Here is a 10910-nt window from a genome sequence, read left to right as displayed (position 1 = left end):
CTCAAATCCGTCCGGTCGCAATTCATGTCGATGGGCTGGCTGGCTGGCTGGCCAGTGAAAAGCAGCCCTAACTAGTCATGTCACAACTCACAGAAATTCACAACCGCGCCCCAGGAATATTCCGATAGGGCAGGAGCACGATCTCTCTCACCGACGCGCGGGCCGCGGTCGCTCCCGAGTCCAGAGTCCAAAGTCCAACCCCCCCCCCCACTCCTCCTCTCCGATCCCAACTAATAATGCTTCCAAAGACCATAAGCCCATAATCTAGACAATTTAGCGAGCACTCTTTCTCTGGATTCACCATGATCACCTCACCCGCACGTCAACGATTGCTCTAGCTACGACCATAGCTACCCAAACAAGTCCCCTTCTCAGTTGTGTCAGTGTCACCGCTACCCTATCATCGATGAAACGACGCTAACCGCTCTAGCGAGTATGGCCACTCCCCTATCATGTATATGTACCTGTCATGTATATGTAATGTTGATGAACGAAACTTTTGTTGTGTTCTGGGTTGTTGAGGTGGATGTTTTTATTATTTTTGTTGTACCAGGTAATTCTCGAACGAACATCTAACTTCCTTTAGAACGATGGGCCGAAAAGCCTACTTTCTAAAAAGACAGACATAAAAATTGGCAATCATTCAAATTTCTGAAACCTTTCAGTTATATAAAAACCCTCGTTGACCGGCCTCTATTAAAGCGCCTAGTACCTAGTACAAAATTTAATAAATTATACATATTTTTTCCTCATGCCCGGCGGCGTCATTTTCCATCCGATTTTGTCTCGGATGTCATCTCTGGCTTCGACTCTAGTATGTCCAGTGACTTCCACCATAAGATTGGGCATCAAATCGACACCCCCATCCCATCCGATACCAACCAATGATACGCCCAAAGATCATAATCCTAACAATTTAGCGAGCACTCTTTCTCTCGCTCCGCCGCCATCACATCATCTGCACGTCAGCGACCGCTCTACCTACGGCCATAGCTACCCCGACAAGCTCCCTTATCAAGTCGACGCCGCCGCTCCCCTATCAGCGGTGAAACGACGCTAACCGCTCCAGCGAGTACATGCGCCGCCATACAATAATCTTGACACGGATCTTATACTATACCAAATCCGGCATGTAATAGTAATGCGGGGTTCTCCGCATTACTATTGCCCCGATGAGGATCTCACCGTTTTATTGCCATATAAACTCACCTCAAATCCGTCAAATCGCAATTCATGTCGATGGGCTGTATTGCCAGTGAGAAAGCAGCCACAGCCAGTCATGTCACAGTTCACCGAAATTCACAGCCGCGCCCCAGGAATATTGCGGCAGGCAGGAGCACCGTCCGTCCCTCCCACCGACGCATGGGCCCCGCGGCCCGCGACCGCGCCGCTCCCGAGTCCAAAGTCCAAACTCCAAACCGGCGGGGCGCGCCCCGTTCTTTCTTTCCTTCCCCGGCTATCCTATAAATGGCGGCCCACGACTCGATCTCTTTTTTATCCCTTCCCCCCGCCTCCACCCCTCCCACTCCCCCCACGCAGCAGCCCGCGCCCCCAACCCCCAACCCACCTCACGCGCCGCCGCCGCTAGGGTTTCTCACCCCGCCCTCCCCCGCCGCCGCCCGCGCAGGAGGAAGGAGCCCGAATCTCCGGCAGCCATGAGCGACGGCAAGGACACCCTCGACCTCTCCGCCCTCGGCGCCGCCGTCCCCAACGCCGCAGGTTCGTTCGCCGCTCCCGCTCCCCCCTCGCTGTTGCTGCCGTTGATGGGGGCGTGAGGTCTTATCGGTTTCTGTGGTGGTTTCGATGCAGAGCTCAGCGCCGAGGACAAGGCCAACCTCGTGGAGTCGATTAAGGTAAGGTTTCCCATGGCGGCTCTGCCTTACGTCGTTCGCCGTTCATTATAGGGGGCTTTGGGTTGTTTTTGTGGTGGAACTGTGCTGATTCAGTGCTGCGGTTGTGCAGAACACGCTGCAGGGATTGGCGGCCCGGCACACGGACGTGCTCGAGAGCCTGGAGCCCAAGGTCAGGAAGCGCGTCGAGGCGCTCAGGGAGATCCAGGTATAACCACAGGGGTTCCACTACGCGCTGCTGCTGCCATGCGTTCCTTGTGGCATGAATTTTTGGTACTGCTGCCTAGGTGATTCGTGGCAGCGTGGATCATTAACTGTTCCTAAGTGCGATTTATGTGATTCTCTGATGCCAGTACATACAACTTGTAGGTTCTGCCATTGATAAGACGGCTTGCGTAATGGTACAGCTTGGTTTGTAATCGTACTACCATGATTGATTGCTGTCCTGACCGAGCAAGGACTGTTGAATATAGATTGAACGGTTGCTTATTAGTGGACGCTTCAGGCTGTGCTGTTGTTTCCTGCCACGATTCTAGGAAAATGATAGAAGCTGTCTAGATTATTTTTCCTTGATAACTGTTTCAACTTTTGAACTCTTATCAATGATCGGACATTGTGGTTGGGTAGGACAAGTTCGATAACAGCGGTGTGATAGATTGATCATAGACATTCATATCTTCCAAACTGACCATGCATAAGCTTGTCGTTTACTTGAAGCTTTACTCTTTGTTTGGATTTTCCTGTTTCTACACTTTGTGAGTATTTTGTACAAGGCGACAACTTGGTATGTTGCCCAGCTCTATCACCGATTTGCTACTCATTAGATTGTAGTGTAATATCCTTTTTTAGAGAAGGATGGTATCTTATAAAACGGTACTGGCTATTTTTGGAAAAACACTACTAGTATGTTTGGACTTCAAAATAATCTAGTTGTATCTGGTGGTGGATTTCTTATCTTTGTTTGCTGCTTGGTACCTGGCAGAGCCAACATGATGAATTTGAGGCAAAGTTTTTTGAGGAGAGAGCTGCACTTGAAGCTAAATATCAGAAGATGTATGAACCACTGTACTCAAAGGTAAACTAATTGATACCAATATCGGTGCCTGTTATTTTGCTGTTTTATACTGTTGCCAAACTTCACTTTTGACTCCTATAGCGGGGGTCTCCCACATGTACCATGATAATAACTGCTAAACTTGGATATAGACAAATCGTTTCTATTTTGCATGGTTCATACAATACAAACACTGTCTTGAATCGTATTTGATGCTGTATGCCATGGTCCGTCTGATGTGTTTCTTGCATCTGCAAAATGACAGCGTCATGATGTTGTCAATGGTGTGGTTGAGGCAGAAGGTGTAACCAAATACGATTCAGGTGAAGCTGCTGAAGATCAGAAAGGTGAGCATATGTTGGCCTGTGCTAAATATCTTTTGAGTATTTGTCTATGCTTGACGAAGATCATATATTGTAAAAAGAGAATATAGTCTCCAACTGTCTTTGACCTTGTTTATAATGCTTGCCTGCAGAGGAGGTGGGTGTGCCAGATTTCTGGTTGAATGCAATGAAGAACCATGAAATCCTTGCTGAGGAGGTGGGACATTACACCTTTGTTGCTCTAACTAGTCTTTAGATCCATTTGCACATAATTCTGTTGTTTGGCATCTAATACATGGTTAACTTGTATCCAGATCCAAGAGAGGGATGAGGAAGCTCTCAAGTACCTCAAGGACATCAAGTGGTACAGAATTACTGAGCCAAAGGGTTTCAAGCTTGAGTTCCACTTCAATACCAATCCATTCTTCAAGAATGAAGTGCTTACGAAAACGTACCACATGATCGATGAAGATGAACCAATCCTTGAGAAGGCCATTGGGTAATTATAATTGCAACTCACACGTTCTGTTTATTATTATCGATTGTTCCACTAATGTTTTTGTTTTGGTATTTGTCAGTACTGAAATTGAATGGTGCCCTGGAAAGAGCTTGACACAAAAGGTGCTAAAGAAGAAGCCAAAGAAGGGGTCAAAGAACACTAAACCTATCACGAAGATTGAAAATTGCGAGAGCTTCTTTAATTTCTTCAGTCCACCTCAAGTTCCTGATGATGATGAGGAAATTGATGAGGATACAGTAAGTTAGACCTCCTTTATGTATGCTCTTGTGTTTGAAAAACTTCTGTGTGAGCATGACTTGATATCTCTCTCATTTCAATAGGCTGAACAGTTGCAGAACCAAATGGAGCAAGATTATGATATTGGGTATGTATATTATGTTCTATGCAGTACTGCAGTTCTATGCTTCAATGTTTGTTCTCTGTTCTAAATATCCATCCATTCTTGTTTCCCAGATCTACCATCAGAGACAAGATTATTCCACATGCTGTTTCATGGTTCACTGGAGAGGCCGCTCAAGATGAGGACTTCGATGGCATCATGGATGATGATGAAGATGACGACGAAGATGACGAGGAGGATGAAGATGATGAGGAGGACGACGAGGAAGATGAAGACGATGATGATGGTGATAAGAAGGTACGGAAGCCTCTGAGCTGTTGCATGCTCCTGCTTTTGTTTGAATTGTTTCAGTCAATCCTCACATCTTGCCATTTTTCCTTTGTTGATTTGAACAGAAGGGCGGGCGAGTTCCTGCAGGGGAAGGGCAGGGGGAGCGACCCGCGGAGTGCAAGCAACAGTGAGGTGCTTCACACATGAAGACTATTTTCCTTGGCTGAAGAATGTTTGGTTCTGCTTGATGCTATGTCGTTGAGTTTGGTTCTGTGGAGCCAGTGGGGGATTGATTGCGTTGGTTTTGTGGAAGAACCGGTGGGGGGTTTCTTTGTCGGGGACATGGTATTATATACTGGTAGCATTTCAATTGTTGTATTGGGTTGAAATACTTTGTCCGCTGCTGCGAGTGATCATCGATGTTGCCAGTTTGGTAGTCCTACTTGTTTTGCCTGGAAATTTTGATATACTAGGTATTTGTGTGCGCTACATTCATTGTTTCAAATGCATATCTGCATTTCTCACTTGTGTAGAAACTTGAAAGGCCGTTGTCTGCTGTGATCAAACCTTGTTTCACTGTTTTCAACACTGGAATACTCGCTGTCCAGTGTGGAGGGCAAAATCAAAGACTCTATGCTTGGTACACTAGCCTGACACTGATGAAGGCAGGAAACCCAATATGCGAGGACTTCGGACCGTGCGATTGAGGTCTTGAATGAAGATCACTTGCAGATGCATTTTCTGTATAAAACACCCGTCTTGTCATTTTGTGCATATCTATGGCAGCAATGTTTGGTTTGGAGAGGGAGGAACGGATCACAGAGTACACATGTTCACCTGAACCAGCTCCCGTTTTTGCACATCATTTTTCTACCGGGCCCTCCGTTCCAAAAAACACTTGTCGTGGTTTTAAATTTGAACTAAAAAGTTGCCAAATACAGTATTCCCTCCGTCTTGAAATACTTGTCAACAAAATGGACAAAAATGGATGTATCTAGAACTAAAATATATCTACATACATTCCCTTCTATTCATTTTGATGACAAGTATTTTCGAACGGAGGGAGTATTTTGGAACGGAGGGGAGCAACAATCACGCGCCTGATTATGAACTCCTTGAGCAGCACGAGCATGATTGATGCGTGACAAAGGCCCTGCACGGCTGCACCTGCCCTGCAATTTTGTAGTACAAAATATTCATTGGAAGGCCAACAGTGTTAACTGAACACTCTTTCCGTGTAGTTTCAACACCACCAGAAAAGCACACAGGCAGTCAATCCATTGGAACTTCGAATCACACGCGAGAGAGACGGAACGAAAATCAAAACAAACAACAGCCACAATCTCTGATACCATGAAGCCCTTGCTACTGGTTGGTTGGTTTGGTTAGTGGCGAACAGCAGGAAACCAGTACTCGCCTACTACTCCCTCCATTCCAAATTACTCGTCGCTGAAATGGATGTATCTAGAACTAAAATATATCTAAATACATCCATACGTGCGACAGGTAATTCGGAACGGAGGGAGTACAAACAAAACGCTTGATTCGAGCCGCCGCCGCTGCTGCTCCGTGTACCGTCTGGTCGTGTCTAATCTCCATGCCGGAACCCCAAAATCTGTGGAGAACCACACACTTCCTCTATACCTATCACAACCTACCCCCGTTCATGAACTTCTTCACCTCGTCGTACAGCACGAGTATGGCAGCCGCGCCGGTGCTCCGGAACATGTTAGACAGCGCGCCCCGGTAGAACGACCTGACCCCCTCCGCTCTGTAGATCTTGCGCCAGCAGTCCAGGGTGCCGCTGTACATCTGCGCCTCCATCCCTGACTGCATCATCATCCTCCGCCGCACCGTGTCCAGCGGGTACGAGATGAGCCCTGCCGTGGAGGTTACCGCCTGCGCCGCCACCCACCGCTGCCACAGTGGGGAGTCCAGCGGCACCAGCGTGTCCTTCGCGGTGTCGAAGCCTCCGAAGTAGAGGCCCCGGTGGACGACCATCCCGTGGAGAGATGCTGGTAGCCCTCTGTAGATGCCGCGGATGCCGTTCTTCTTGTAGATGGTTTGGATGAAGTGCCGGATGCCCTTGAACTGACGGGCATCTGTTTGGCCAATGTCGGCTGCAAGGCGGGTATGAGCTATGTCGAGTGGGTAAATGATGACCAGAGTCGTGCATCCGGCGGCGGCACCAGCGATGAAGTTGGTGAGAGCAATTGATGCGAACTTATTGTCTGCTGAGGTTCCTGCGTCTTTCAGTATGCTCCTGTACAGGTCCTGCAATAATAATGAAGAGAGATTTTAGACATCACATAACCATAAGATAATTTTAAATAGTAATTAGTCAATAAAAATTGCACATCAGTATTAGATTGGGTGCGGTTTCATGCTTGGCCCTTTACAGAACTCCCTTCACTACACTTAATGAACTATGCATCCAAGCTTGCAACATTAAAGAAAGAGCATGTTCATATTGACAAAATAATTAATAGAATGGACAAAACGACAAGCATTTGTTCAGAATTTCTTGGTTATATTTATTATGACATTACGAGTTCTACACAATTTCTATCAGCATTGAGATCCAAGATGAGCAGTTCTTGCTTCCCTGTAACCATGTGCTAAGATAAACATATAAGATATTAACTTCAGCTCACAACTGCCTCCCTCTCAAATCAGTACACTAGACCATCAAACTAAGAAAGCTGACACATCTGGACAGAGGTTAACTACCCACCAACAAAAGATGCGTGAAACCCCATGACAGTAAGTTCGCAGCAGCAAGTAGGTAAAGTAGTACCCTATTGAAAGTAAGATGGACCATCTTGGGATAGAAACATTGGGCCAATGCATAATTTTGGCCAGCAATTGACCATCTTCACGCACTCATCACCAGTATGTCTACATTGTCCATACATGTATATTTCACTTTCAGTAGCTGGTGACTATTACCTAATATGTCTGTTTCTTGAGTTCTACTATGACAAAAAACACCAATGGGTCAATGGACAGTATTGTGGTTATTTTCATGCCATCTCATTAGCACGAACAAAAGAGAGCACCTCCAAAAACTGATGCATTCAAGATTTAATATCCTGTCTAGTGTCTACAATCCATGTTCCCATCATGGAAACAAATAAATGAGCATGGTATGCCGAAGGAAAGTTAGCAGAACTACTGCAGTAGAAAGGGGACATCACGGTAAACCGCTAACTGAAGTAAAGCAAACATGCTTGCTAAAATTTCATCTTACTCATAAATTATAAGGAAATTGCAGATGCGTGCTTCTAAACTTATTTCTAGTCATTGTTTTAAAAAGTAATTAAATAGGAATATAGGATAAGCAATAGGTCACTTGCTTGGTACCAATGAAACAATCAATCTAAAGAAGATTAGCAAGAGCATATGACAAGGGACTTTTCAGGTAACGGTTGACTCAATATGACATATCATCTAGTGTCCTAACTGTGCACTTGGCACAACTTCTGCTACTTTTAAACGGTAAGTTGTAGATTATCCTTACTAGTTATTGGCTTGCTGCATCACAAAATCACTCTCCGTTCATGTTGAGACAAGATCTACTGGTATTCCGTATGTTAAACTCAAAACGAGCTTAGGAGGTCAGCACACACTGCATATCCGACGACATACCTTTCATCACAGAGAATTGTCGTATTGTTACCTTTCAAAACCTAAGGTGCCAAATGGCAAGTCAAATATCTGCTTGAATATCTGTTTCTGTAAATCCATTATGCATTGATGACATCTGCTATCTTTCATGATAACTCTTTGTCGTTTTGCGAGAAAGACATTCCATAATTTTATCCTGCACTAGGCCCTCGTAATCCACTAGTACTAACATGTCGATGATGTCATCATATGGTATCTTCATATGGCATGCAAAAAGTAGTTGGTAGTATAGTTGATGTAACCAGATTTTCGCTATATGTTGGCTTACGAGACATCACTCATAACGGTATAGTTCCAGTGCGTCATTCGTACCATACCAACTTCCTCAACATAATTACTTGACCAAATAGATCTTAACCAGGCACACTGTAAATGGAATTCTACAACTAGCCTACAAGAGCGCAAGAATATATGCACCAATAATACCATTCTCTAGTGTTTATATATCTCACTGATCTCTAGTGCTTTTGGAGACAAGGGTCACGAGCAGCAGAGCACTACTTTATTCTTTGATTCTTTGCCATTCCTGGAGGCAGACATTCATCCGTGGAGAGCGAAAGCCAACCAAATCTCTTACTAAATCTTATCTGTTGTCAGTAAAGACATGTCACCCCGAATCTAACCTCTCCATCCCTGCGAATTCACCTCGCCGCACGGCACTGTGGGGCATGGAGACGAATGGCTCTGGATGCTCCCTACCTAGCACGCAACGACGTGGCCGGACCTCCAATCTCCGTTGGCATCACAAATCATTCTAAGCACAGCAAGCGAATCGATCGAGCGAAGAATGGAGCAACGATCCCCAAATCCGCGGCGCCAGCATCTCGCGAAACACTGGCGAGATCGCGTCTAATCAACCAGCAGCAGCACGGGAAACGACGAGCGGCGGCTCAACGAAATGCAACTGCTCCAGATCATCAGGCCCGGTAAAAGGGGATGGGAGAAGGGGAAGAAGGAGAAGGGGGAGGGTGGAAGGGGGGGGGTCTGAACCTTGAGGGAGAAGTTGAGGGCGACGGAGGGGTAGTAGCGGATGACGGCGGTGCCGTTGCCGCGCCAGAGCGAGAGCACGCCCTCGTCCCGCACGGTGCGGGCGACGCAGTCGGCGAAGCCCCGGAAGCGGCGCGACCTGCCGAGCAGCGCGGCGTTGCCGTCCTGCGTCTGCAGCAGCAGCTTGACCCGCTCGATGGGGGCCACCACGGTGTGCACCGCGCCCCCCATCAGCGCCCCCGCCGCCAGATCCCGCCTGAACGCCCACGCCCGCCCCGCCCTCGCCGCCCCATCCTCCTCCGCCGCCACCCGCGCAGCCGCCGCCGCGGCCCCCTCGCTCATTCGCGTCCCGGCTCGTGCGACGCCACGCTTGGCTTGCTGTGTGATGTATCGGCGAGTTGTCTCGGTCGCTCGGGTAGTCGGGTGGTTCGGCTCGGTGGGTCTCGCTGGGTGCGAGGCGGGTCGGGTCCCGTTTTGTTGGGCCTGGCGGCGAGGCGATGATGAGCGCGACGGGTATTCGATCGGGATGGGCCTCCCACACAGCAGCCTTGGCGTTGCGTTGCGTGTCCGGAGCGCATCGCATGACGGCGTGCTCTATCCGCAGAGAGTTGGCGTGCTCTCCATCTCCTTTGGAGCATGACAGGTGATGGTGAGCTGCCGTGAGCGCTAGCACCTCTTCCTCTCTTCGGAGTCACTCGTTCTTCTAACAACTCGGTTGAGTTTCTTTGGGTTTTCAGATATTTGTGGTGTGTGCCGGACGAGATGGCAGATGTGCTGACTTGTGTATCTATCCATCTATCTAAGGGAGGTGCGTGTGTCCTAGTCATGGCTGCTCGTGGAGAGTGGAAACCGCGTCCCGCCGAGTTGCGCGTGCCTGGATTGCGACACGTGTTGTCATGTGAGGTTTCAAAACTTTTAACGTGAGGAAAAGGTTTACCCTTTTTACATTTTAACAAATGGGAATGGACTAAACGAATATATGCAGCTTTGGACGAAGGTTGTGCAGGCAGAGCTGGAGCAAGGCCGGCAGGATCTGGTGACGTGGTCTTGGAGCAGCAATGGAGAGTTCACTACGAATTCCGCCTATAACACCAAGTTTCGGGGGCGGCAAGTTGTGCCAACAGCGGAATTCACCTGGAAGGCCAAGGCACCGTTGAGATGCCGCTTCTTCACGTGGACGGCCATCCAGGACAGATGCTGGACGTCCGACCGGCTCGCCAGGCGAGGGCTAGAGCATCAGGATCGTTGTCCCCTTTGCGACCAGGAGGAAGAAACCATGGGGCACATTACACTGAGATGCGTGTTCGCGAGAGAGGTTTGGACGGCTGTCTTGCAATCCATGGGCAAGCAAGAGTGGATCCCCGCGACCGAGCAGAGCATGACCAATTGATGTGCGGAGAAGGGAGGGGCATCGCGGCAAAGGCGGAGTCAAGCGGGAATTCTAACTCTTGTCATGTGGGAAATTTGGAAAGACCAAAATGTGATAATCTTTGATGGGGCTTCGCCATCCAAAAACGATGTACTGCTCCAGATATGCAACGAAGGGAGAGCGTGGAAGGAGGCAGGGTTGCTGAAGGGAAACACTGACGAGTTCTTCGCCGCGGTAGAACGGTGGGCTAGACCAGAGGTAGCACCAACTTAGACTATATATAGGTAGTGGAGGTTCGGGTGATGTCGTGTGCATGTAAATCTCATGTAATCACTGACGTGGAGGGGCTCTTTACCCCACTCCTCTCCCTTTATAATATGGTACGCATATCTAGTGCGTATTCGAGAAAAAATGAAAATGGAAAACATGTGTGTGTGTGTTATACAATGTTGAGGTATGCCTAGAGGCCCTGTTCCAAGACGTCGTCATCTCGTCTATCAATTTTGAAAC

General features: G+C 48.0%; 2 protein-coding genes across 2 annotated transcripts; one reads left to right on the top strand and one right to left on the bottom strand.

Annotated features, from left to right (window-relative positions):
* Positions 1–1511: 1511 nt before the first annotated feature.
* On the top strand, positions 1512–4883 carry LOC119349225 (nucleosome assembly protein 1;2-like). Its single transcript, XM_037617257.1, has 11 exons — positions 1512–1719; positions 1810–1853; positions 1963–2058; positions 2833–2925; positions 3170–3251; positions 3380–3444; positions 3542–3726; positions 3806–3983; positions 4068–4111; positions 4201–4384; positions 4483–4883. The coding sequence occupies exons 1-11, from the start codon at positions 1656–1658 to the stop codon at positions 4546–4548; spliced, it is 1101 nt and encodes a 366-aa protein (XP_037473154.1). The 5' UTR covers positions 1512–1655; the 3' UTR covers positions 4549–4883.
* A 712-nt stretch (positions 4884–5595) lies between these two features.
* LOC119350743 (probable ADP,ATP carrier protein At5g56450) lies at positions 5596–10216 on the bottom strand. Its single transcript, XM_037618425.1, has 3 exons — positions 10166–10216; positions 9035–9625; positions 5596–6631 (listed from the first exon to the last, which is right to left on the bottom strand). Exons 1-3 carry the CDS (start codon positions 10214–10216, stop codon positions 6005–6007), a joined length of 1269 nt encoding a protein of 422 aa, XP_037474322.1. The 3' UTR covers positions 5596–6004.
* Between the last annotated feature and the right edge of the window lie 694 nt (positions 10217–10910).

This window comes from Triticum dicoccoides, chromosome 1B (genome assembly GCF_002162155.2).
Source record: "Triticum dicoccoides isolate Atlit2015 ecotype Zavitan chromosome 1B, WEW_v2.0, whole genome shotgun sequence".
NCBI classification, from domain to species: domain Eukaryota; kingdom Viridiplantae; phylum Streptophyta; class Magnoliopsida; order Poales; family Poaceae; genus Triticum; species Triticum dicoccoides.
Note: the sequence above shows the minus strand (reverse complement) of the source record. Positions and strands in the feature narration are given on the sequence as shown.